The sequence below is a fragment of the Dipodomys ordii genome, unplaced genomic scaffold (genome assembly GCF_000151885.1).
Source record: "Dipodomys ordii isolate 6190 unplaced genomic scaffold, Dord_2.0 Scaffold20, whole genome shotgun sequence".
In the NCBI taxonomy this organism is placed as follows: Eukaryota; Metazoa; Chordata; class Mammalia; order Rodentia; family Heteromyidae; genus Dipodomys; species Dipodomys ordii.
Window position 1 is genome coordinate 269,607 of NW_012267236.1, and position 27,701 is coordinate 297,307.

Consider the following 27,701-nt stretch of genomic DNA (forward strand, 5'->3'; position numbering starts at 1 on the left):
GGCGGAAGTGAGCGCTAGCTGGGCGCGCGTGCTCTGCTAGTCATGTCGGGGGCCAAGAAGCCTTTGGAGTTCCATGACAAGCGGCCCTGGCGCCCGGAGGCGACCGTGGAGGATCCAGATGAGGAAGACGGGGATGACAGCGTGGAAGCCGACAGTGGGTTCTCCCTGGAGGAGGTGTTGCGCCTCGGAGGCACTAAGGTGAGCGCCGCCGGCCCCCGGGGAAGGGGCTCGGGTACCGGGCCCGGGAGGCTTCGCGGGTCGGAACGATGCTCCGGCCGCGCCCGCACGGGGCGAGGAGGCCGCCTGGGCCCGAGTCTCCCCTCCGAGTGTGCCGCGGGCGCTTCCCACGCGTTCCCAAACGTTCCCTCAGAACGTTTGCGTGATCGCATGCCCTAGGATGTAGAGGACCCTTTCATTTCTTTGCGGGGTCAGGCGGGAGAAACCCAGCGCCTCGGTCTTCACCCCGCGCTCCAGTGTTGTCCGCGGTGTGGGAATTTCAACTTCTGAGCGTTGGGCGTGCTTGCGCATGCTCACTGCGCTCCCGAAGGCCCCTTTCGCGGAACGCACGGCTAGTATGACAGACAGCAAACAAACACGTGAAGTGGTTGCTCCTCAGACGCCAAGTAGTGAGGGGCATTGCCGTTTTAAATGGTAGGATCGGAGAGAGGATCTCTGAAAAGAGAGTTGAGCAAAAAACCCTGAAGAACAAGAGAGAGCTACGTACGTACCTGTCAGCTGGAACCGCAGATACAAAGTGTAATTGCGCCTAACTGGTGCTGTGGAGGCAGAAATGCACTATAGCCGACGCAGAAAGAAGGAAGAATAGTAAGAATTGAGATAATCAAATGTAAGAGAAAGGGCTTTTCTCCATTCAAAAATCGTAATAAGCTGAGCAGGGCGCCGGTAGCTCACACCTGTCATCCTAGCTACTTAGGAGGCTGAGATCTGAGGATCATGGTTGAAAGCCAGTCGGGGCAGGAAAGTCCGTGAGACTCTTATCTCCAATTAACCACTCAGAAAACCGGAAGTGGCGCTGTGGCTCAAGTGGTAGAGCACTAGCCTTGAGCTGAAGAGCTGAGGGACAGCTCCCAGGCCCAGAGTTCAAGCCCTATGACCAACAACAACAACAAAAAGATTATAAACAGATACATAAGCAGGATTTGTTCTGATTTCTAGAAGTATTGTTTTCTTTGGAGACCAAAGATGAGGTTAGAAGGAAAGACATTTGCTACCCGTAAGAATAGCTTACTCTCTACAGGAATTTTATTTAATATCTGAATAGGTAATATCGCCACATGATAACAACTTTTGTCTTCCAGTAAGTCTCTACCTTACTATGCAGATACTTACTCAGCACCTGTCTATGAATTATGTGTCATTTTTTACACAGTACCATATATTTTGCTCTTTTCTCCACCTTCAAGAATCTAATGTATATCTATAAAAAAAATCTTGTGTCGTTGATTTTATGACTGCCTAAATTATTATATCTTAATTTTAGCCAGCCATTTATTTTGGTTATTTAAGTTGTTGCCTTGTTTTTGCAATCTTAACTAATTGTGGTAAATGACACTAAACATATTTTGCTTCACATTTCCAAATGTGCACTTTCAGATTAAAGGCTATGGATGTGCCTTTTAGGTGTTTGCTTGTTTTAATGTTGTTGCAGAATGGAGCCCAGAGACTCTCCAGCATGAGAGAGAAGTTCTCTACCACTTGAGCCACACTTCCCTACCCCATAGTTTGATTTTGATAAATTACCCTCAATAGAGGTTGTGCCCATTTACATTCACATCAGTCCTGTTCACAAACACCTTATTCTCTCACTTATCCAAACCAGGTTAAATGGATGTATCATTGTGGTTTGAATTTGGATTTCTGTAAATGCAAGGTTGAACTTTTTTTTTATCATGGAAGGACCTTCTCTTCTCTATACTGTTCATATCCTTTGCAGGTTTTCCTACTGGATATTTGTCCCTTTATCACTGATGTGTGGGAACTTTCATATTAAGCCACTAAAACCACTTTACTATGAGTTGTTACTATTTGTTTTTAATTTGTTATTTGTCTGTTGGTTTGCTCTGTGCTTTGTGTGTGAGAAGAAATGGTAACTTAGCTGATCCTGTTCCTTGTGAACTCTGAGGCTTTTTTTTTTAATTTGAAGGATGTTTACTCTGAAATTCTCAGTTTAGTTATATTGTACTTGTGTTATTTTATGGTGTCATTGTTCACATTTTAAAATTATCCATGAAGTATTTACTTGGGCATAAGATAGGATTCTAGGTATTACCATAATAATTAGTTTCATTGATTTCAACTAATTTCAAAGAGGAAGTTTTAAATGAACGCTGGATTCACAATGTATGTTTTTACTTTCTTGTGTTTTCATGCAGCAAGATTATCTTATGCTGGTTACTTTGGATGAGAATAAGGAAGTGGTGGACGGAGGCAAAAAAGGAGCAGTTGATGACCTTCAGCAAGGTGAATTGGAAGCATTTATTCAAAACCTTAATTTGGCTAAATATGCAAAGTCCTTAATTAAAGATGATGAACCAACAAAAGAAGAAAATACCGGCAAAAAAGAAGCCAAAGTATCTACAATAAGTAAGAAAAAGCAAAATTCAGCAGAAAATGAAAAGACAGTCAGCAAGAAGAAAAATAAGAATAAGCCAGAACAGTGTTCTGATAAGAATGACAGTGTGCCAAAAGTGAACAAAGAAAAACAAGACATCTTTGAATTCTTTGAAAGGCAGACATTGTTACTCAAGCCTGGAGGCAAATGGTTTGATCTAGAGTATTGCAATGAATATTCTTTGGAACCCCAGTCTCAGGAAGTTGTGTCTAAGTACCAAACCCTGGCTCAGAAGCTGTATGAACATGAAGTCAACCTATTCAAAAACAAGACAAATAATCAAAAGGGAGGCTCTTCTACCTGGATGAAGGCAATTGTATCCTCAGGAACACTAGGTGACAGAATGGCGGCCATGATTCTTCTCATCCAGGATGATGCTGTTCACACACTCCACTTTGTAGAAACTCTGGTGAACCTTGTTAAAAAGAAAGGCAGCAAACAACAGTGCCTCATGGCTTTGGATACTTTCAAAGAGTTACTCATCACAGACCTTTTGCCGGATAGCCGGAAGCTAAGAATTTTCAGCCAGCATCCTTTCCACAAACTAGAAAAGATGTCCAGTGGCAACAAGGATTCACGAGATAGAAGACTGATATTGTGGTACTTTGAACACCAGCTGAAACACTCAGTAGCTGAATTTGTGCAGGTCTTAGAAACTTTAAGTCATGACTCATTAGTAGCCACTAAAACTAGAGCCCTTATTACAGCTCATGAGCTTCTTTGTAACAAACCTGAGCAAGAAAAGGCTCTTCTTGTTCAGGTAGTGAATAAACTGGGAGATCCTCAGAATAAAATTGCTACAAAAGCCTCTCATCTATTAGAGACATTACTCTGTAAACATCCCAATATGAAAAGAGTTGTATGTGATGAAGTAGAAAGGCTTCTCTTTCGCTCAAATATCAGCTCCAAAGCTCAATATTATGCAATTTGTTTTTTGAATCAAATGGTCCTCTCCCATGAAGAAAGTGAACTGGCTAACAAATTAATAACTCTTTATTTTTGTTTTTTTCGGACTTGTATCAAGAAAAAGGATATTGAGTCAAAAATGCTTAGTGCCCTTTTAACAGGTGTGAATAGGGCATACCCCTATTCTGAGACAGGTGATGACAAAGTGAGGGAGCAGATAGATACCTTGTTCAGGGTGTTGCATATTGTAAACTTCAGTACCAGTGTACAGGCCTTAATGTTACTTTTTCAAGTAATGAATTCTCAGCAGACAATTTCTGATCGATACTATTCAGCATTATACAGGTAAGTACACTGTACGACAATGTATGAATATCAGGAATAAGTTGGTCTCATGTGGCAAGTTCAGTGCAGTGCTTCTCTTTTGGACCAGAGGAGAGTTAGAAACTTGGAGATGAGGCCTCCCTCAGCAACTCAGTACTCACCAACTTTTGAGTTATTTGAGTTAAAAGCAAAATTTATGTTTTGCTACATTTCTTTTTGGAATGCTAAGGAAATAGGATTTCAGGTATGAAAGAAACTTCTACTTATTCTTACTTTTATATCTCTTCCATAGAGCATCGTTATCTGCTGGGCAAGTATGCTTTTTTCAGCCAGGCATGATAATACATACCTGTAATCTCAGCTTTTTGAGACAAGGGCATGTTTAACCCTCTTTTTCAACATTAAGGTTTTGTATACTGGTCTTTCCAACAGTGCTATATATATTTTTTATGTCATATTTCTGTGTGTGTGTGTAAAGAAACATGGACAACAGTAGTTAATTTAGCATAAACTCAAAGCATAATGTTATATCTATCTTGTATAGTTATGAGGATTGCAAAATTTTCCCAAGATCATAAAGCCAGTGACTGATAGAGCCAGGACTTTAATGATGATTGATGAGTTAATGTATGTTAGCTTTGTAAGAAGAAAGGGCCAGATGCAACAGCCTTCTTTTTAGGTCCTTCCCTAAGAACCTAAAGACCTCCCCCACTTAAATTCCACCTCTTAAAAGTTTCACCATCTCACAGTAGCACCCTGCTGGAACCCAAGCCTTTACCACACAGACCTTAAGAGGGAACATAAAACCAAACTACAGCGATATATGTACTAACATATAATCTTCAGGTGTATGTTAAGTTCTTAACATGACCCAGCTCACTAAGTGCTGGCTGCTAAGTAGTAATGTTTTTAGTTTGGGAACTGTCCCAAGGCTGAAAATGTAGGATTTGGAGTCTTGAAGGTTTTTCGCAGTAATATTTAAAGAACTTCTAATTTTTCTGAAAACATTTGTCTATATCCATGTAATATCACAAGTTCATTGAACACAGCAAAGTATACAACACAGCAAAGTATAATTCCTGAGGTTTTAATTGCTCTTTGCCAGCACCTCTCACAGATGGTTTTCTTTATGAGGTTTGTAAACTCATGAAGTGTTTGCTTGTTATGGGTCTTACTGTAAATCCTTTTAAAGAAAATTCCCTATTAATGGGCAAAAGAAATGACATTTGGTTTATAGAAATATGATTTGTCAAAAACTTCAGGAACATTTTTTATTAAATGATGGAGACTCTCCTGTGTAAATTCTCAATTGTGATATAGGATGGAGTTTGTGACTAAAACTGAGTTAAATGGATAGAAATGTTGAAAAGTTTAAGTGTGTAAAGAATTCAATAGCAAACTAAAAGTATCACTAAGAGATTCTATAGTTACACAACTGGCAATTGGTGGACATGGGTATGTACAGCAGTATGAAAACATTTCACAAGAATAAGTGATTATATTTCTAGCAGTAGTGAAAGTACTTAGAAGCAAGGAAGTAATGATTCCACCACATAGTATTAAAGCTAATGTGGAGGATAGGGTTCATTATGAGCATTCTATGGTCTGGAGGTCCACGAGAGTTGAAGAATCTCTAGAATTAGCAACTAGGAATGGAGTACTTTAAAATACGAGCAAGGCTCTGATAACGGATCAGTGGTAGAGCACATGTTAAGGCACTGCATTCAGTTCCCAGTACCATCACCCCAAACATGAGATTAGAGTTGAGCAGCCTGTTAGAGACACATAATAGCTATATTGGCTCAAATATTTGAAAAGCTTTGTAGTTAAAAGTGTAGTTGATATATATTGCTGAGGATAGTTTGGGCTCCAGCCACCTAAGATCTCATGGTTAGATATAACCCAGGAGTAGGTTTCAGCTTTGGACAAAGAAAAAATTTCTAGGCATAAAATTTAGGACAACACCTCAGTGATAGAACACTTGTCTAGTATGCACAAGTCCCTGTGTTCATTCCCCAGAAGCAAGAAAACAGAATTTCTAGCAAAACAAGCTGTCCAACATTGGATTGGGTTACAAGCAATATCTATCTGCTTTTAAAAGTTATGCATCCATCCAACATTGACCTTATAACCTAAGATTCTGGGGTTACAGCAATAATAACAAAGACAATTCCTATTGGACCTTGAGTGAAACTACAGAAAAGCAAAGAAACAGCTTGTGAAACTGGACAACATACATGTTGGGACTGAAAGAAGTAGATGAATTGAATTCATGTGCTGTGTATATGGAGAGAGTTAAGGAGGAGTATTCTGAGCAGAGAGGCATGGATGGAAAGGGTACTTTGCAGTTGGTACATTGAGCCATAGATTACCTAAAGTCTTCATGATCTATTTTCTGGATACCCAAGGTTATCCAGAAAGTAAAGTAGCAATGCAAGGACAAGCCCCTCATCTCCATCTCCTAGTCCACTGCTTTGTGAGTCAGCTTCCCTTTGGCCTTTCTATATCTGTATAAAATTTACACTGTTAAGGCTCTACCTGTTGATTTATAAAATGGAAAAAAATGGCAAATACAGGCAAAAAGGGGGGGGGGGAGGCTGATGCCTCCTGTTCCCATGCCTTTCCTTCCCTTTTTAATCATCATCAACTCTGTCTGAGGGTCACTGAGTTACATTTTATCTATTAGGGCAGAAATGGTCTCATTTGAACAAGAAGGAAATTATCACTGAGATTCAGTTATATGATTGGCTGTTGAGTCTAAAATGTTATAGAGATGATTTTATGAAGAAATATTTGTCCTTCAATCATTTTACAGGAAAATGTTGGACCCAGGGTTGATGATGTGTTCCAAGCAAGCTATGTTTCTTAACCTTGTCTACAAGTCTCTGAAAGCTGACATCGTGTTGCGCCGGGTGAAGGCTTTTTTGAAGAGGTTGCTCCAAGTTACTTGTGTACAGATGCCACCATTCATATGTGGGGCTTTGTATCTTGTGTCTGAGATCCTTAAAGCAAAACCAGATTTAAGAAGTCAACTGGATGATCACCTGGTATATTTTACAACTGCTTTTTAAATCGAGTGGGTGCTGTGATATATTAGTTTTTTTGTTTTCCTTTGCTTCAATGACAACATAATTTACTAGAGCTTATAATAAGTTCTAGAGTTTGATGAATCTGAGTTTTAGTGCTAGATTAACTATAGTTAACTAGTTAAGCAGATTGATAGGCCTTTCCACTTGTAATAAACTGTACTGCACTAAAAACTGCAATTATGAGATGGTGTAGAAGAGCTAGTAGTATATCTTTTAAACCTGTTTCTTAATGTTAAGATGGAAAATAGCACTTGCTTTATAGGATTATTTATATCAGGTATTTGAGAACTTAATGGTTTCAAGGAATAGTTCCAAAATTTCAGGAACTCTTAAAACTTTGTTTGGATCAAACTCTTGGCTTATGCCTGTAACTCTAGCTCCTCAGGAGGCTGAGATCTGAGGATAGCACTTCAATGCCACTCTAGGCAGCTTTGAGCCAAAATGCTAAGGGATAGCACCCAGACCCTGAATTAGCATCAATACTGCCACAAAAAGAAAAAAAAATTGATTATATTTTGAAGAGCGTAATCTTTCATTCTAACTAGCATTGATGGCATCATTCCACTTTATTTCATATTTTGTTAAAATTGCAATGAGTGAATCTTCAGAACTATAGATTATAAAATTGAATGCAAATTTCATTGAGCCATTTAACATAGACTCATTAAAGTATGTTTTTGTTAGGGACCTGATGATGAAGAACATTTTGTTGATGTGGAGGACGATGACATAGAACAGGTCACAGATGCAGATAAAGAATCAGAAATAGATGCAGAGAAAAAGATTGAAACAGAGGAAACTCTGTCTGAAAATAATAAAGAAACTAAAAAACCAAAGACAGCTTCCTGGGTACACTTTGATAATTTGAAAGGTGAGTTTCTTTTAATGTTTAAATTATTACCTTAGTTTCTTCTTTGATCTTCATTTTAAAAGAGCAGGTTGGATTGGTCCTTATGCATGCTAGACAAGAACTATACCATTAAGCTACATCTGCATCCATAGAAGGAAATTTTTAACGTAGTAAGTTACTAATGTCTTTATTAACAAACCACACATTAGTATACATCAATTAGACCTATGGAAGGCAGATGAAGAAATTGTGGAAACATTAGATGTACCATAAATTTCATTTCCTTCCACTGTAAGTGCCCGATTATACCTTTGAACCAAGACCTCAAACATGGAGCACATGATACCCAAAGATAGTATATACATGGAGTATGATTTGGCCATACACTGTTAATTATATTTCATATATTGAAATATTTGATTATTTATTGTGAATTTCTTGGTTCTATTGTTTGATCATCATATTCACCCTCTACAACTTCTATTTGTTATTGGTCGTGGGGCTTGAACTCTGGGCCTGGGCGCTATTCCTCAGCTCAAGGCTAGCGCTCTACCACTTGAGCCACAGCGCCACTTCAGTTTTCTGGTGTTTTATTGGAGATCTCAGCCTCCTGAGTAGCTAGGATTACATGCATGAGCCACCGGTACCAGGCTCCTCTACAACTTCTTAAAGCACTATTTTACAGTAAAACTTTCTGTGAAACACACATATCAAATTAAGTCTTAATAGGATAGTAGGGCCAAAAAAAATTATCAGTTACCCTGAAGACCAAAATAAGAGTAATCCTTTAGAAGGGTGACAAACATATGTATTATGAGACAGTTCATAGTAGACCATGAAATTTTGTTTTAATTTTGATTGTCTGAAAATATGAAGGTAATGTAAATCTATTCCAAGCAAGAATTATTTCTGGACATGCTTTTGATAACAAGTATATGGGCTCTATAGCCACAAAAGACTTGACCTATTCCATTTTCAGGTTAATTTCGTCGTAACATTTATGACTTTTTTTCACTTTTAGTTACTATAGAAACCTTATAGTAGTTGGGGTAAATACATTGTGTGTTTTATTCAAGAACAAATACTAAACTTTGACAATAAATTCTTTTTTTTTTTTTTTTTTGGGTCCGGTTGTGGGGCCTGAACTCTGGGCCTGGGTGCTGTCCCTCAGCTCTCAGCTCAAGGCTAGCACTCTACCACTTGAGCCACAGCACCACTTCCGGCTTTTTTTTTTTGCTTATGTGGTGCTGAGGAATCGAACCCAGGGCCTTGAGCATGCAAGGCAAGCGCTCAACAATGAGCCACCTTCCCAGCCCCGACAATAAATTCTTTAAAAGACTTGGAACTTTAAATCTAACATACTGGACTAAGTAAGAATGTTGGAACTTATACCTACTGCGGTAGATTTAGTGGCCTCTTGTGCTAGGAATAAAGCATTTGGAAATACATTCATTGTTTTTTTGTAGGTGGCAAACAGTTAAATACTTACGATCCATTCAGTAGAAATCCTTTGTTTTGTGGAGCTGAAAACACAAGTCTTTGGGAACTCAAAAAGGTGAAGCAATTTCAAATTATCTTCTATTTATATTTATATTTTTATGTTTTTATATTTTCTAATATATTTTTATATATTTATATGCTTTATATTCTTGCCTTTGTAACTATACCTTTTAGTTTGCATTTTTCTTGCAAATAATATATACAAGAGTTAATAAATAATGAAATTTGCATATTTGGTAGCAAATGGTTTTTAAGGGGTTCACTTTGTACAAAATAACATACAGTTGTATTTTTTATTGCTTTTTTTGTTTTGGGGTGTTTTTTGGGGGGGTCATGAGGCTTGAACTCTGGGCTTGAGTGCTGTCCCTCAGCTCTTCAGTTCAAGGCTAGCACCATACCATTTGATTGGCTCAACTGGTTTTCTGGTGGTTAATTGGAGATTAGTCTCACAAGACTCCTGCCTGGGCTGACTTTGAACTGTGATCCTCAGATCTCAGCCTCCTGAGTAGCTAGGATTACAGGCATGAGCTACCAGCACCTGGTGATTTATTGCTTTCTGTCGGTAGATGACTGCATGAAACTGCAGTAAAATGGATAAAGTTTGCTTTGTGCATTATTAGAATTTTTTGCAAATAGTTACTTTTAAAGGAAAGAGAATTTGTATTTCTGATAGCCTTTCTCTGATTTCTTTTGTAAAGTGAGTTGAATATATTCCTATGAAGTTATCTGTCACCCCCACAGTCCTGGAGTCCTTTATTCTGTCCATGTATGTCCATGTGCACTTGTTCATACATTTGTCCTTCGCTATATCACAGTTTACTTATTGCAGTTTCACTGTATCATGAGTTTTAAAAAAAGTAGAGGTTTCTCATCTATTGCAATAATTACATTCCAGAGGCACCTCCTCACAATAGGTGAAAATCTGTGAAGTAGCAATAAGTGAACTGTAATATAACAAGGGATGACTAGCTAACACTGCTGCTTTGCTCATTTTCACCTATTGCAGGGGTCTCTGGAACATAACTCCCACAATAGGTGAGGAGTCACTATTCTAGGACTTGAATTTTTATTCTACCTCTGCTTATATTTCCTGTTTAATTGGAGATAAAAGTCTCGAAGATACCTGCCTGGGTTGGCTTTTACACTGATCTGCAGATCTCAGCCTCAAGAATAGCTAGGATTATAGGCATGAGGATTCCTGGGTAAAATCCTTGATTTTAAAGTGTATCAAGTCCTAAGACAAGAGTGTTTAAAAAATCACTTTTCTGATGTGTTTAAGTTTCAACTTTGTAGCTGTCCTCATGCTATAATTATGGGATGGGTTGACCTTAGAAACACTGATGTATTCACATTTTTCTTTTTAGTTAGCTGAGCATTTTCATCCTTCTGTGGCCCTTTTTGCAAAGACTATCCTTGAGGTAAGTGTATTCAAAAAATACCTATCACTTGTTGGTCATAGTGTTTTCCCCCACAGAAAGAATCATGTATGTTTTATTGCACTTATAAAGGAGCAGCATCTTATGTAATGTAGAGTAGCAAATAATTCTTCCCACTCTAAGATGAATGGGTTATATGCCATTAGAAAACTATTGTAGTTGCCACATTCTGGCTTTTCTAGAGAAAGAATCTTCTCCACTTTCTCATTTCTAGTGTATCACTTCAAGGTTTGGTTCCTGGCTGTTGTTCTCCATTAATAGTATTTATCCATGAAATCCACAGTTCATCTTAAAATATGTATGATAGGGATAACTGACATTTGTTGCTTATGCACCAGTGTATTATTTTTTAGTTAACTTCTTAAAACCTCGCTTTCTGCTTTTCAGGGAAATCACATTCAGTATTCAGGGGACCCACTGGAGGATTTCACACTAATAAGATTCTTGGATAGATTCGTATACCGAAATCCAAAGCCACATAAAGGCAAAGGTATGTCTCACTCTATAAACTATTGCATTTTTACTGCTATGTTTAGAAAATAATATGAGCCTATAGCCAGTATAGCTAGGTCTTATATTAGTTTGATTTGCATTTCAGAGAATACTGACAGTGTTGTGATGCAGCCCAAAAGGAAACATTTTATAAAGGACATTCGCAGTCTTGCTGGTAAGTATAAAGTTTGGACAGTTGAAACAGAAAAGTAAAACATCAATTGATATTCTTAACTCCACTTTATCAAGGTAATCAAAATGAGTCAAACTTTAATTGTGAAGACAGAAAGTCAATACAGTGTTTTATTCTCATTTCATAGTTTTCTCAGTATTAAGTAAAATTGTAGAAAGCTCTCTATATACTTTCAACTAGATGTTCTTAGAATAGCTAGTATTGTCATTTTCTTCCAAGACAAAATGGCAAGTTTATAATGATAATTATTATTACTGAATTTTTTTATTTATCTTGAAATCTGGATCCCATATCCAACTGGAAAACAACAAAGACCCTGACCTTCCCTTGTGGGTGGACTGTGTACCTACCACCCAGTTTTTTTCTATAATCAGTAGTTTTGAATGCTGAGTCTCCATTGTCCTTTTTGCTTCCAAATCTCTTGCCCATCTTGCTCATGCTTTAAGATTGTATGTAGTCTGGTGCTGGGATGTAGCTCAGTGGCAGAGTGCTTGCCTAGCAAGTGCAATGTCCTGGGTTCGATCCCCAGTACCAAAAAAAAAAAGACAAAAAAAAAAAAAAAGATTGTATGTAGTCTCACAAGCCTGAGTACCATGAAGGACTGTAAAAAATTAAATGCTTTGGTTTTATTTTTATAGTGAATAGCAAGGAGTTCCTTGCAAAAGAAGAAAGCCAAATACCAGTGGATGAAGTGTTTTTCTATAGGTAATATACTTAATGTCATTTCATTTGGGGAGCTATTTATAAAGCTTTAGATGTCATTGGCATGTTATGAAAATTACAAATGATATGTCTATCCATTTTTGTAAGGGAAGTTTAAATCACTGTTTTATGAATCAGAGTTTGTAGAACTTAGGCTTCATTTCCTTATTTGCTCACAGCTAGCACTCTACTAATTGAGTCACACCTCCAATTCATTTCTACCTTGTTTTTTTCTTTTTAAAAAATAGCATCTTAGGCCAGGTGCCAGTGGCTCACAGCTATAATCCTAGCTACCCAGGCAGCTGAGATTTGAGGATCATGGTTCAGAGCTAGCCTGCGCGGGAAAGTCCATGAGACTCATCTCCAATTAACTACCAAAAAGCCAGAAATGGAGCTATGGCTCAGAGTAGTAGAGTGCTAGCCTTGAGCCCAAAAACTGAGGGACAGTGCCCAGGCTCTGACTGCAAGCCCTAGGACCAGCACAAAATACAAAATAATAACAACAGCAGCAACATCTTTTTTTTGGGGGGGGGTCCGGTCTGTGGTGCCTGAACTCTGGGCCTGGGTGCTGTCCCTCAGCTCCTCAACTCAAGGCCAGCGCTCTACCACTTGAGTCACAATGCCACTTGCAGCGTTTTCTGCTTATGTGGTGCTGAGGAATTGAACCCAGGGCCTCAGGCATGCAAGGCAAGTGCTCTACCACTGAGCCAACTTCCCAGCCTCTGCAGCAACATCTTGCTGGTTAGCTCCAGCTAGCATCAAACTCATAATCGTTCTTCCTCAGCTTCTCAAATGCTGAGATTTCAGGAATATGCAATAACTCCTGACTTCTTAATTGTATGTTGTATTTTTTTATGCCAGTGCTAGGGCTTGAACTCAAGTTCTCACTCAGCTTTTTTGTTCATAACTGGTACTCTACCATTTGAGCAAGATCTCCACATCTGGCTTTTTGCTGAATAATTGAAGGTAAGAGTCTGATCTTAGCCTCCTGAGTAACTAGGATTATAGGTATGAGCTCGCCTAGAAACTTAAGTCTTCTAAATTTATTACACTTCACATATACATTACAGGTATTATTGAATTCAAAACCTTTCTTACATATTAAATACGAATTTCATTCATTCTTACCCAGTTCGGTATACACAAGATCAAATCTTTAGTAAAACTATGTAACTTGCATTTTATTTTAGGTATTATAAGAAAGTTGCTGTTGTTAAAGAGAAACAAAACCGGAATGCAGATGAAGAAAGTATAGAAGATGTGGATGATGAGGAATTTGAAAAACTGATTGGTAACATTTTTATGATTCAATTTGTAAAATAATCTATTACTATTTGTTAATAAAATATGGGCTATTACGGGCAAAAGTGAGCTGAGTGATTAAGAATGTTATATAACAAAGTGAAGGGTTAAGAACTGTGTTGACATAAACCAGCAGTAGTCACATTTGTATCATTTTGGGGCTTCTTTTAAACAATCCTGTCACTATATTGGTTTTATTAGTTAGAAGACCTGTCAACCTTCTTATTCTTTGCAGTGTATCACAGTTTCTATATTCTCTTGCAGACACATTTGAAGATGATAACTGTTTCTCCTCTGGAAAGGATGATCTTGATTTTGCCAGGTGAAGTACTTTTCCTTCTTCTCTTACTCTTTTCCTTTGCATTTTCCAAATTGTTGTCGCCCAGTTGAGGAGACCATAGAACTATGTGACATCCAAGGAAAATGTATTCAGCTAAGTTTGGGAAGCCAGTACAGTACTTTCATTCTGAACCTTTACAAAAGTGAACATTAATATACTTTGCAATGTGTCATTTCCTTTTAAGTCAACAGCCTCATACTCTGCTAGTTGCATTAACACACATTAGAAAACACTGCCCTCTTTTGCATGATGTTTTTGTGTGTTTTCCAGCAATGTGAAGAAAGAAGCAAAAAGGACGAAGGCAAACTTGGAAGATGACGATTCTGAGGGCAGTGATGATGAGTTTGGCAACCTGGATGATGATGAAGTTTCTCTCGGAAGCATGAATGATGAAGAATTCGAGGAAGTTGATGAAGATGGAGGAACATTTATGGATGTGCAGGAAGATGAAAATGAGGGCATTCCAGGTACTACATCTCTCTTCCTCCATGTGGCAAGTTTTTTATTAAAGATCTTTAATATAGCTATTCATTCAAACTAATTAGTGACTATTAGTTTGAATAGTCACACAGACCAGAAATTTAAAGAGAACCTTTTTCCTTCTTGTAAATGTGGGTTTTGTGGATGCTTATTTTTTCAGCAGGTGAGTTAAGTGCTGATCTTTTGCTTTAATCTTAAGGATTAACCTCTCTATACAGTACCTGCTATATTGTTACTTGTCCTCTTTTTAATGTTAGAAGAGTAATTGACAAGAACCTGGGAGTATAGCTCAGAGCAAGAGTGTTTACCTAGCCTATGTGAGAAGCTGGATATAATAGTATATATGCTCCTCAGCTACTCAGGAAGCATAAATAGGAAGATTGTGGTCCAGGCTGGCCCAGACATAAAACAAGACCTATCCCCCAAATAACTAAAGAATATAGGGTTAGAGGACGTTGCTCAAATGATAGAGCACTTGCCTAGCAGTATGAATCCCTTGAGTTCAAGCCTCACTGCTACCAAAAAAAAGTAACGATATTTTAAAGTCCTCATCATAGTTCTGCACCTAGATGGAGTAGATGAAGATCAAAATTTTATCTTATTAAAAATTAGCAGAAGCTGGGCACTAGTGGCTCACACCTCTAACCTAGCTACTCAGGAGGCCCAGATTTGAGGATCACGGTTCAAAGCCAGCCTGGGCAGGAAAGTCCATGAGACTCCCTCTCTCTCCAATAAACCACTCAGAAAACCAGAAGTGGCGCTGTGGCACAAGTGGTAGAGTGCCTGCCTTTAGCTGAAGAGCTGAAGGACAGCACCCAGGCCCAGAATTCAAGCCCCACAACCAACAACAACAACAAAAATTAGCACAGGGCACCAAACACTGTTTTGTGTTGTTTTGTTTTACTGTTTCTAACTTTTCTTGGCATTTCACATAGCTCTAGTTAGTATACACATATCTGCCTAACTTCCTGCTATTGGACCTCACAAGTTTCTTCGTTACAATTTTAGCTGGGCGGCGGCTCATACTTGTAATCCTAGATGTATGGGTGGCTAAGAACAAGGAGGATCATGGTTTGAGACAGGCTCAGGGAGCAAATTCTCAAGACCCTTTTCTTTTTTTTTTTGTCGGTCGTGGGACTTGAACTCTGGGCCTGGGCACTGTCCCTCAGCTCTTCAGCTCAAGGCGAGCGCTCTACCTCTTGAGCTACAGCGCCACTTCCGGTTTTCTGGTGGTTTATTGGAGATAGGAGTCTCAAGGTCTCTCCTGCCCGGGCTGGCTTTGAACCATGATCCTCAAATCTCAGCCTCCTCAGTAGCTAGGATTACAGGCATGAGCCACCAGCGCCCGGCTTCAAGACCCTTTTCAACTCATAGTTGGCACATGCCTGTCATCCCTCTACAACTTGGAAGCCTAAAATAGGTGGATTGTTGCCAAGCACATACCCAGGAGGTAGTAGGAACCTATCCTAAAAATAACCAGTACCAAAAAGGACTGGAGCTGCAATTGAGGTTCAGCAATTGAATATCTGCCTAGCAAGTTCAAATCCCAGTACTGAAAACAAACATTCTTTTATTTGGTCTAATTAACCTAGTAAATTATATGGTTGTACAATATAGAGAACTATACCAGTTACATTTATGTTTGAAGTCTTTGTTTTAATGTTATTGTAAAGGTACAAACCCATGGAATAACAGTACAGTATCTTGCTATTAGATTTTAGTGTACTCTGAAGTAATATTCGCCAGTCCTGTCATTTATAAATAGCTTATATCTAACTTTTTTGGGTAATAGAATTTGATGAAGTTGACTCCGCAGTGAATGCTAAGAGAAGCAAGAGAAAGAGTGGAGGTAATATCGACTTTGCTGGGTCATTTCAAGGTAAGAAAATGCATTTAATCTCTTAAACCTAAGCAGTTTCTACATGAAAAGTAGTATTCACTATTCACTATAATTTTGGTGAATAAAATTAGTTTGTATAATTTAGAGAGATTTTTCCTACAGATGTTTCTTTAGCTGAACAATGTAAGAGGCTGAGATCTATGGTTTGAACCCAGCCCAAGCAGGAAAGTCCATGAGACTTTTTTTTTTTTTTTTTTGTCGGTCATGGGGCTTGAACTCGACCTGGGCACTGTCCCTCAGCTCTTCAGCTCAAGGCGAGTGCTATACCACTTGAGCTACAGCGCCACTTCCGTCCATGAGACTTTTATCTCTAATAAACTACCCCCCAAAAGAGTTGGGAGGGGAGCTATAGCTCAAGTGGTAGAGTACAGCTAGCATTGAGCCAAAAAAGCTCAGGAAGAGCACCCAGGCCTGCATTCAAGCACCAGGACTGGCACACATACATATAGACACAAAAGATGTTTTTGCAAGAGGATCTTTTTTAATGTGAAGACTGTTATCTCCCTCATATTACCTATACCATTTTCTCCTTTAAGTTTTTTCTCACATTTAAAAATTTTAGACCATTTTGTCATTCATAGTTAAAGCATTTATTGGCATAATGTGCAAATCCTGAATCTTCAAAATACTTTTTGAATATATGTAAATATATATCAATACCTCTTTCCTTTGCTCAAACATTCTTTGCCATTGACCCTTGTGAAAACCCTTATTTATTAACTTTGCTGTCCTATTTTAGGTGACTGCAGTTTTAGAAAATATTTCAGTTCTTTCCATTAATCTATTTTCCAACATTATTTGCATCTTACAAAATTATGCTTTACAGTATACCATTTGAAAGGTGCTAATAAATGGAAAGAGTGTTGGGTCAAGTGATAGTTTTAAGTTTGTGGTAACATTGTAGGAAACAATATATACTTTGCTTCCAATATATTTAGCTTCTGCTTCCAAATAAATACTGAATAAAAATTAATTTGCCAAGCTAAAAAGTAATGAAAAACAATTTTAACAACTTTATCTACATATTGTTGGTAGATTGTCCCCTAGTGCTAGAAAACAGCTAGTAGGTATTTGTTATTGTCCAATATCACCTGCTTTTAGATGACATGATATCATATTTAGCTAGTGGCATATGCTTAAATACAAGGCAGAGTTTTTCTCCAGATCCTCCCTTAGGCTGGGTGCCAGTGGCTTACACCTGTAATCCTAGCTGCTGAAGAGGCTAAGATCTGAGGATCGAGTTCAAAGGCAGCCCTGGCAGGAAAGTCCGTGAGACTCTTACCTCAAATTAACAACTCAAAAACCAGAAATGGTGCTGTAGCTCAAGAATGCTAGCCTTGAGCTGAAGAGCTCAGGGACCGTGCCCAGGCCCAGAGTTCAAGCCCCACAACCAACCAAAAAAATCATCTATTAGGGGGAAAAAATATTTATCTCAGATCCTCCTGCACTTTTGACAAGGTGCTATTCCCTTGGTAACCATGTCTTTAATAAATATTATTTCAGGAGAAATTAGCCTAAGATTTTAGGATACCTGATGGGATTGATTTGGAAAAGAGAGGGAGCGAAAAGAGGTACATTATATCCGTGTATAGGTGTCCAGTATCATTAAGAATTAAAAAGTGGCACAAAAATGCTTTCTAATTGAGACCACAGCTACATACATACAGGATAAATGAAGCCAAAAACTAAAATCTTCCCAGTGCTATTCTATCAAAAGTAGCTCTCTAATAGCCACACATATACTTGTCTGTGGGTATGATTATTCATAATAGCATTACTCATTAATGTAAAATAATTGTTTTAAAAGTAATCTCTAGTAGTGCTATAGACATTGATATCAAAGATAAAAAAGTAATATTTCAAGAAAGGTGAAAATTCATTATAACAGTATTTTTAATTAATATACCTTTAGAATCTTGTATGAATTTAAGTTAATAAATACCCAAAATAACATTTTCTTATTGTCAACTTTGAAAAGTTTATAGATCCAGAAGAATAGATGAGTTCACAAGTATAAAGTATATTGATAACACTGTAGACATATCTTCATGACATTTCCATAGTCCAAAGAATAAGACCTCTGAATTAAAATTTATATTTTGTCTTAACTATCTCAAACCTTGCCCATGTCCGCTGTGAGAATTTAGTCTTGTTTGGTACATATTTCTTCTCCAGTAAAAGGATCAGCAGCGAATTCTGAAAAAGAAGAACACACTATTGTTATCTAAACACTTTTGTTAAGATAGCCTTTTTTTAAAAAAGTCATACATATCAGCTCTCAAATTGTATCTTTAAATTCCAGGGTTTTCTCACTACTAGAAGGCACTTGCCATTATATTTTTGCCAAAATATGTTTTTAAATAAAATAATTGTATTGACAGATATTCCATTTTGAAGTCATTAGATTTCTTTTTTTAATGTTTTTTATTGTAAAAATACTGTACAGAGGGGTTACAGTTACATGAGTAAGGTAATGAGTACATTTCCTACCTAGCATTGTTACCTCTTCTTTTTTCCCCTACCATCCCTTCCCCCCGCCCCAAGTTGTAAAGTTTGTTTTCAACATAGTGTCTTGTACATCTCATTGTTGCAATGGGTCAACCTGTATCCTTATTTCAGCATTTTGTTATTTCCCTTCCCTTCCCCAAATAGAAAAATGTGTATACAAGATGCAGGGCACCAGAATCAAATACAGTGAAAACCATGTTGTACTGTGGGAGAAGAAGATACAAAAGAAAAAAAAATCATAGTACATTATAAATACATTAAAAACAATAGCAAGAAAGAAAAAAACCACTTGTGTCCCTATCTTGGGGTTCATTTCACTTAATATCATCTTATATGGTCATATCTACATAGCTTTTGACCTTTTCTGCCTTGAAGTCATTAGAGTTCAAACTGAATAATCTAAACATATTTTTCAAGGACCAAAAAGTAAGAAGAAGAGAGGAAACTTCAATGACTCCAGCTTGTTTGTGTCTGCAGAAGAGGTAAAGCTAATTTGCTAGTTTAAGGAGTTAATTGATTTACATTATTTTAAGTGTTTTAATATGTTTAACACTACCCCTTTCCTTTTTTAAGTTTGGTCACCTATTGGATGAAAATGTGGGATCCAAGTTTGATAACCTTGGTATGAACGCCATGGCTAACAAAGACAATGCAAGTAAGTAACTTGAAAATAGTCTTCACCTAGGATGTAGGTCAGTGGTAGAGCACTTGCCTAGTATTCCATGAGCCCTGGGATCTGTGCCCTGTACTAAAACAAACACAGAGAACTTGGCTGATGAATATTTGGTAGGACATTGTTATGAGACCTTACAACCTGAATGAACAGCTTTTTCATCTCCTACTCTATAGAGGATACATAATTAAAATGTATTTAAACATCCAAGAAAAGGCTACAGACTATAAATTTTTTTGTTAACTGTTGTTTTTAGGGAGGTGGGCTATTGTTACATAGAATGAGTTTGCTAAAAGTACCTTTGTATACTTCTTTCTTTGGTAGTTTCTTTCTTTTGCAAGTAAAAGTGTTCAGGAGAAAGGGAAACTAGCATTTGTTCCTTTCATTTCCTAAGACGTGAGGCTTTGACAATAAAGTGAGCAACTGCAGTCCATGGCAAACCTGGAGTTCCTGCTGCTCAGTTGGATGTTGTATAGTAGTCCAGAATCTACCGTGTAATACACTTATCTTTCTTCTCTTAAAGGCCTCAAACAGCTTAAGTGGGAGGCTGAACGTGACGATTGGCTACACAACAGAGACACAAAAAGTATCATCCAAAGAAAGAAAAATTTCAAAAAGAAGAGGCTGACTCCAAAACGCCACAAAACAAAGAAAACGAGAATTTCAAAGTAAATTATAAATTAAATTTTTTCTTACTCTTAATTTTTGCTATTCATCCACTTTTCTTGATCTTGTTCTCTAATTCCATACATTCCAGACATTTCAACGGATTTGTAATAAACTATAAATAAAGACAGCTGTTATTTATAAAGTCGTGTGAAATGTTAAAACATTGAGAAAATCAGGCTTTCACATACTGCTGCATAGTAAAATGAAAAGAACCACAGGATTTTTTACTTCACTTGTAAGCGCAAGCCATTCTACTGATTATGTAATGAGCGCTCTTTTTTACATTGTATCAAATGTTAGCCTTAAGAGTATGTCATCTGTTCAGTCCTTAAAGATTCCATTAGGTAGAATTTAATATCTACCTGACAGCAAACCTGAAAGGGGAAAATGAATCTTTCAAACCTAAAGGTTTCAGCTCTGGTTTGCTTCTGCCCCCTCAAAGAGGTCTCATTCTCAAGTCCAAGGATCCATCGGAGTGTAGTTCAGTGCTAGAGAACCTGCCTAGCATGTGGGGGAACCTGGGTTCAATCACTACCAAAAAGTAAAGAAAGAATCCAGTCCACTAACTGTGCCCTTGTCTAGTTTACACTAGGTGAGAATCTTCCACACTGTGTGGTCTCAGAAGGATCTAAATAAGGGGAGAATAGTATTAAAAATTGGACAGTTATCACAAAATAAATTCATTTAGCCTTTAGTCATAAAGTTACTATAGAATTTCTAGGTTATCTGCAAAATTTACTTTGTATTATATTTTTGCTTAAGGCAAAACATACCTTCCAGGATAAAGGGAAATTTCTTGCTCATTGTTTGCCTAAAATCTGAAATTTTAAAAAAAGTTTTGATTAGATATGGTCAGAAATTCATTATACTAACACATAGATCCACAATTCAGTGCTTTAAGGTCAATGAATCACAGACATTAAGATGTATATGTAGGCTGGGAAATTGGTTCAGTGGTAGAGTGCTTGCCTTGCATGCATGAGGCCCTGGGTTTGATTCCTCAGCACCACATAAGCAGAAAAAGCTGCAAGTGGTGCTGTGGCTCAAGTGGTAGAGTGCTAGCCTTGAGCTGTAGAGCTGAGGGACAGCGCCCAGGCCCAAGAGCTCAGGCCCCATGACCAGCAAAAAAAAAAAAAGTTTTATTTTATTGTAAAGATGCTGTACAGAGGGGTTACAGTTACGTGAGTAAGGCAATGAGCACATTTCCTGTCAAACATTACTACCCCCTCTCTTGTTCTCCCACTATCCCTTGTCTCCCCCACCTCCCTCAAAATTGTAAAGTTCATTTCCATTATACTGTCTTGTGGGTAGCATTGTTGGAATAGGTTATCCTGTGTCCTTGTATCAGCAAAGGTTTTGTTTTAAAGTCATCCTAGAGCTAAATTCTTTACAACAAAATCTAGGTAGCTTTTGTATGTAGCTTTCTTAAAGTTATTTTAGAGTTTTTAATTTGACTTGTATGTATGATGTTTTACTTAGAATTAAGATTTTAAAGCATGGTATGAACTGTGAATTCTTTATTGTTTTTATGGATGTCACTTTGCCCTGATAAGAAATTATAAATAAAAGATAGCTGCCATTTATAAAATCATGTGAAATGTTAAAACATATTAAGAAAAATCAGCCTTTGACCTATTACAAAATTACAAAGATCATAGTTTTTAAGTTGATAACTTTAATTTGCTTTTAAAAACTGTTGGGGTGGAGCCGGTACCAGTGGCTCACGCCTGTAATCCTAGCAACTCAGAAGGCTGAGATCTGAGGATTGTTCAAAGCCAGCCCAGGCAGGAAAGGCCTTGAGACTTATCTCCAGTAAACCTCAGAAAACTGGAAGTGGTGCTGTGGCTCTTGTGGTAGAGTGTTATCCTTGAGCTGAAGAGCACAGGGATGGTGCCCAGACCTAGAGTTCAAGCCCCACGACCCACCCAAAAAAAAAAAAAAAAAGCTGTATGCTTTCTTTACGTACAGCTTAAAAGTATAGATTACACCTTGGTACAGGAGTACTCGGAAAAAGACAAGTGACAAACTTCCAAAATAGTCACTACCCAAGAAAGAAAAGGCAGCATTTCCTAATTTAAAAGGTTGAGGGCTTTAATATAGTTTTTAAATGTTGAGTTTTAGTAACAGCTTGGTAAAGGTTTTTAGTGTCACTGCTAATGCAGAGAAGACTAGAATGGTCTGTAGAAAGAGTATCCTGAGAATGCCTGGTGTTCTCTTGTTGTCTCAGCCTACAACCAGGGTCCTGCTCTCTTTTCCCTACTAGTGCAAGCCATGGAGGGATGAGGAGTCTCCCCAATCTAACAAACTAGAGTCACCTGTTTTACAATAATGTACCTGCTTCCCTACGAGTCCATCAAAACATTCAGTGCACTGAATCTGAAGAACGTGTGTCCACAAGTGCCACTAGCATTTAGTACCCAAATGTGTCCCTGTACAACCTTCTAGAAAGCATAACTACTTACAGAATTGTGATTACCTTGGTTTGTGTTCATCTTATTAAACAAAAAATAGGCTCCAAAAATGCCTACAAGTTCAGCTGCTAAAACTCCTTTAAAGATCTTCTTCACTGTTGGTTCCATGGTACAGGCTGTCCTAAATTAACAATAATAGCGACCTGAATGAGCATGTATAAATAAATTTTCATTTGCTGAATCTAAACATAGTTCTTGGATGCTTTGTATATAGGAAATAACATTCTTGTTACCGTATGCTTTTTTTACACATGCCCTCCCTACCTAGTTGTAGCAATGCCTAGAGCACAATAAACTTCAAAGATAACACAGTTAGACAAAGCACAGAAGATCAGGAGCTGTCAACTAGTGAAGTCAAGGTTTTACATGTTTCTTGAAGATACACAATGGTAGGAGACAGGTTACTCCAACATTTTAGCTGACCTAGGAATTAAGAGGTGATCTTTAATAGGCCTGGTATATGCAGGCTCTTAGTATAAGTGCCTACAAAGAATAAGGTTTTTTTTAAGTGGTTTTACCTTTTTAGTGATGAGTTCATTTATGAAATTATTGAAGTGAGCCACAGTTCATACCACAGTTTTTACTAGACAGTACAAAACTGAGTAGTAAATTATTCGGTTCCTATTCTAGAATTGCTATTAGGTCTTTTAAAACTAATTGCATCACCATGATGACAATTCACCTTGTGAAGGTTAAAATGTGTTTGTGACATTAGCTAAGTATCACTATCCCACAGTACTGTGAAGTTTATGTAATCTATGTCAATAAAGAAGTTTAAAATAAAAAACAAATTGCATCACCCTCAAGAGGCTTGGTTAAAAACGGCACCCACATCCTTTAGCAGATACTCCAAATTACACAAGAGGCCGACCACAGGTAGAAAGCTGATTATAGTCGATTGATTTGATTTTTTTTTCTCTTGTTGGTCTAGGGGCTTTAACTCGGGGCCTGGCGCTGTCCCTGAGCTCTTTTGCTCAAGGCTAGCCCTCTTCTACTTTGAGCCACAGCACCACTTCCAGTTTTTTAGTGGTTCACTGGAGTTAAAGAGTCTCACACACTTTCCTGCTCCAGCTGATTTGAAACCACAATCCTCAGCTCTCAGCCACCTGAGTAGCTAGGATTACAGGCGTGAGAGCCTCCAGCACCTGGCTAAGTGACTTGATTTTCTTATAACTGAAAGCCAACTAAGAAAGGAGGTCTAGTGGGCTGGGGTGTAGCTCAGTAGCAGAGTGCATTCTAGCATTTGTGAGGCCTGAAGTCTGATCCCCTAGTACCTTGAGCTAGTGGCTTAAGGTCAATAATCCCAACTACTCAAGAAGGAGGCTGAGATCTAGAGACTTAAGAGTTCCAAGACAGTCATGGCAGAAAAGTCCATGAAGCCATCTCAACCATTGAAACACCCGGCTGGAGACAGGGTTTCACTGTGAGAGCACCAAGCTGAGGGAATCTACGGCCCCTGAACTCAATCCCTGGTATCTCCTCCAAAGAGGGGTAAGTGGTCTTGGGGGTTTTTGTTTGTTTTTCCAGTCATGGGGCTTGAACTCTGGGCCTGGGCACTGTCCCTCAGCTCTTCAGCTCAAGGCTAGCGCTCTACCACTTGAACCACTGTACCATTGCAGTTTTTTCTTCTTATGTGGTGCTGAGGACTCAAACCCAAGGCCTCATGCATGCAAGGCAAGCACTCTACCACTGAGCCACCATCCCAGCATGGGTAAGTGGTCTTTTAAAGTAAAAATTAGGATATGCCATTTTAATATGTGAAATGTAAACTCAAATTGTAATCTCAGGTTTTTAGTTTCCCTGTGTGCTGTCACACTGTCTCTGCCCCCCAGACAGTTTTAACATTTCCCTGGCTCACTCCCTCTGCTTCCACCTCTTTTCACAAGGACTGAGGTAGAGGTAATGAAATACTCTCTTTTTATAGTATTAGCCTTCTAATACGGCCACCACGTGTCCCCACGCCCCAAAATTCCCTTTTCTCATCTTGATAATGTGATCACTCAGGGATCAAAAGATTAAAGCCTTCACTGTTCTCATGGGAAATGCAGAAAGTGAAGTTCCAAGTAACTTAGATAACCAGAGGCAGGTGAGTAGGTGGGAAGGAGTTGTTTTCCTCCACCCTCTAAGCTAAACAAGCCAAGCAGCCTCGCGCTGGGGGCTCACGCCTGCAATCCTAGCTACTCAGGAGGCTGAGATCTGAGCATCGCGGCTCGAAGCCAGCCCGGGCAGGAAAATCCGTGAGACTCTTAACTCCAATAAAACACACAGAAAACCGGAAGTGGCGCTGTGGCTCAAGTGGTAGAGCGCCCGCCTTGAGTGAAGAGCTGGGGGACAGCGCCCAGGCCCAGAGTTCAGGCCCCCAAGACCAACAAAAATAACAAAAAACCAAGCCATGCTTGGCACAGGGAGCGGCCAGCTCCGCGCAGAACCCACGGCCCGGGTTTGAAGGCGCAAAAGCAGCTCGGGAGCTCCGGGTCGGGAGCCCCGCGGCCCGTAGCGCCGTCCGGCTCCGGGGCGCACGCCGCCCCAGGCCCACAGCGCGCCGGCAGGCCCGGCCACGGTCGCCCCGGGCCCGCCCGGCGCCGGCTCGCCGGAACTAGAGTTAGGGACCCTCGGGGGTCTGCGAGGGACCAGATTTTCCCGGGGTGACGCCCATCCTACCCGGCGCACGAGGGCTCCCCACGTCAGTCTGTCCCACCGAAGGCGCGCGCACCGAAGCTGCGCAGGCGCAAGGTCGCGGCGCCCCGCCCGCCCTTGGCCACGCCCCGGCGTGCACTTAAATTAGCGACCTGGGTGTTCTCCCTTCCGGGGTTTATTTTCCCCTCTGGGGTAATTAGTAGCTCTTCTGTCAATCACTCAGCCAGGAAGTGAAAGGCAATTCTTCTGAACCCGGGACCAAGTGCGAGGTAAAAAAGTGCACGAGCCATATTCGCTTACAGCAACATTGGCATCCCTGGGAACCCATCAGAAATGCCAACCCACCGCGTCAGGATCTAATGATCCACGCTTTGGCCAGACCCCTAGACAATTCGGGTGCAAATTAAAATTTGACTGCTCACTAGGTATGAAGAGGAGAGGAAGAGACCTGGGAGCAGTCGAGGGGAAGGAACAAGAAAGGACCATGAAGACTTACCGAAGGACCACGCAACAAAGCCCAGACGACCCAAAGCTGCAAGGTCTACCCTCCTCTGCAGTGCGGTCCAAGGGAAGCGATATATCCACAAAGAACTGGTCAGGAGTGCACAATGCTACGAGCTTGCTCCTACTCCAGGGATCGGGATGCTTTAGAAGAGAAAGGATGATAGGTTTGTCAGCATCAGGTATGGAAGCGCTGAGGAGAGCTCCTACACAGCTCCAGATTTCCTACCCAACTATGCCCCTGAATCAGACATCCGCAATCTCCGAAAAACAGATTCCACTCAAAGATTTGCCTTTCAAAAAACATTTTTCATATTAAAAACAATCCACATGGCTCCCATGAAACATTGTGTTAAATATACATCACTTAAGATTCTATTCGATGCCTAGAGTAATTCTATACAACAATAGAAATGTACTATTTCTCATAGTTCTAGAGGCTGAGAATTCCAAGAACAGGATTGGCAGATACAGTCTGACTACCGGCCAGCTTTGTTGCTTTGTGAAATGTTGCCTTCTCCCCATGTCCCTCACATTATAGAAGGAGCAAGAGGCTCTGGGTTTCTTTTTAAACGGGTACTGATCACATTCATGAGAATTCCATCTTCACAAATTAATCATCTCCCCCAAAGCCCTACCTCTTTATATCATTACCTTGACAGGTTAATATTTCAACAAATAAATATTAGGGGGACACATTCTACTACACACATATTTAATGTACCAGAAAATTGCTGTTAAAAATAATAAGACGTCCAAGCAAGATGAACATATTGGAATGGCTCAAATAGGAAAAAAAGAAAGTCAGGTGCAGCTGTTTCATGCCTATAATCCTAGCTAATCTAAAGGTTGAGACCTGGTCAGAACACTCTCCAAGACTTAACTCCAATAAATCACTAAAAATACTGGACTGAAGTCTTAGTTCAAGTGGTAGAGCACCAGCCATGAGCAAGAAAAACAATGAAAGCATGAGACTGTGTTCAAGCCCCAGTACCTGCACGAGAAGAAAGAAGAAGGAAGGAAGGAAGGAAGGATAGAGAGAGAAGGGAGGGAGGAAAAGGAGAGGGAGGGGAGGAAAGGACAGGGAGGGAAAGAGGAAGGAAGGAAAGAGAACAGCAAGTTGGAAAGATGAATTTTTAAGGCTAAAATAATTGTAATGACTCTTGTGTGGAGTGAGTATAATAAGCCAATGGGAAGGTGAGTTTTTGTTTTTGCTTTTTTTTTTTTTTTTGGTCAGTTGTGTGTTTGAACTCAGGGCCTGAGTGCTGTCTCTGAGCTTTTCTGCTTGAGGCTAGCACTCTATCACTTTGAGCCACAGCACCACTTTCTGGGTTTCTGGTGGTTTATTGGAGATCATAGTCTCATGGACTTTCCTGCCCTGGCTGGCTTCAAACTTTGATCCTCAGATCTCAGGCTCCTGAGTAACTAGGATTACAGGCGTGAGCCACCAGCATCCAGTTTAGGAAGGTGAGATTTTATATAACACGAGACTCACCTGAACCTACAGGCATTCCGGTGCCAATGTGTCACACAATATGTGTTATTTTGTGATTATTAAGCCATTGCCTTTCACTGTTTATGCCAGAAAGCTGAGCTGAGCACAAAGAACTGGCAAGTTACCAGAGGGAACTAAGCCTGGAGAAACCAACAGTAATCAGAGCTCAGATGACGATTGGCCTTCCCCCTCCCCGCAGGTCCCCACAGTTCCCTCTTCACAGCATTAGTGTAAGAGCAGATTCCAGACCATTGTCTTTTGAAATGTTTTCTCCACCAAGAAACAAGCAAACTAAGCAATGGGCTTTGAATCAGTGTCTTAAATTCTAGCCTGCCCTGGGAAGGCAAAGAGTCTTTGTGGTGAGCTGGATTATCCACTTAGCAGCCTGCCAGAGAGTCCAGTTCTCTTCCTCTTTGCGTTTTTTGAGAGGGAGATTTTTAGCTATACCTTCCCAGCCACAGTGAATATCATCCCACAGTTATGTAAGGTCATAAGGCCTTAAAGTGGAAGGAGGTGTATGAAAATATAAATATACTAAGATACTAGCTATTCTGATTTTACCTTCTGATTTTTCTAAAAAAAAAAAAAAAGTACAAACACA

The 27,701-nt window shown here is 39.3% G+C and overlaps 2 protein-coding genes across 2 annotated transcripts; one reads left to right on the plus strand and one right to left on the minus strand.

The window, feature by feature from the left end:
- Window positions 1–7: 7 nt before the first annotated feature.
- Cebpz (CCAAT/enhancer binding protein (C/EBP), zeta) lies at window positions 8–19,999 on the plus strand. Its single transcript, XM_013013677.1, has 16 exons — window positions 8–198; window positions 2,394–3,883; window positions 6,678–6,909; window positions 7,636–7,822; window positions 9,268–9,356; window positions 10,666–10,719; window positions 11,125–11,227; window positions 11,336–11,404; window positions 12,061–12,127; window positions 13,315–13,415; window positions 13,691–13,748; window positions 14,037–14,233; window positions 16,039–16,125; window positions 19,072–19,136; window positions 19,228–19,309; window positions 19,851–19,999. The coding sequence occupies exons 1-16, from the start codon at window positions 43–45 to the stop codon at window positions 19,997–19,999; spliced, it is 3,186 nt and encodes a 1,061-aa protein (XP_012869131.1). The 5' UTR covers window positions 8–42.
- On the minus strand, window positions 17,524–25,192 carry LOC105983704 (protein CEBPZOS-like). Its single transcript, XM_013013678.1, has 5 exons — window positions 25,129–25,192; window positions 22,473–22,583; window positions 20,770–20,814; window positions 20,024–20,108; window positions 17,524–18,342 (listed from the first exon to the last, which is right to left on the minus strand). The coding sequence occupies exons 2-4, from the start codon at window positions 22,573–22,575 to the stop codon at window positions 20,026–20,028; spliced, it is 231 nt and encodes a 76-aa protein (XP_012869132.1). The 5' UTR covers window positions 22,576–22,583; window positions 25,129–25,192; the 3' UTR covers window positions 17,524–18,342; window positions 20,024–20,025.
- Between the last annotated feature and the right edge of the window lie 2,509 nt (window positions 25,193–27,701).

Bases quoted from the DNA above. Each gene is read 5' to 3' on its own strand.
- LOC105983704 (XM_013013678.1), bottom strand. From the start codon at position 22,575: ATGGAACCAACAGTGAAGAAGATCTTTAAAGGAGTTTTAGCAGCTGAA. The intron at 20,815-22,472 runs GTAATCACAATT...TTAAAATTTCAG, and splicing joins TAAGATGAACACAAACCAAG to ATTTTAGGCAAACAATGAGC. The intron at 20,109-20,769 runs GTATGTTTTGCC...CTTTATTTATAG, and splicing joins ATTTCCCTTTATCCTGGAAG to TTTATTACAAATCCGTTGAA.
- Cebpz (XM_013013677.1), top strand. From the start codon at position 43: ATGTCGGGGGCCAAGAAGCCTTTGGAGTTCCATGACAAGCGGCCCTGG. The intron at 12,128-13,314 runs GTAATATACTTA...ATTTTATTTTAG, and splicing joins GATGAAGTGTTTTTCTATAG to GTATTATAAGAAAGTTGCTG. The intron at 13,416-13,690 runs GTAACATTTTTA...ATTCTCTTGCAG, and splicing joins GGAATTTGAAAAACTGATTG to ACACATTTGAAGATGATAAC.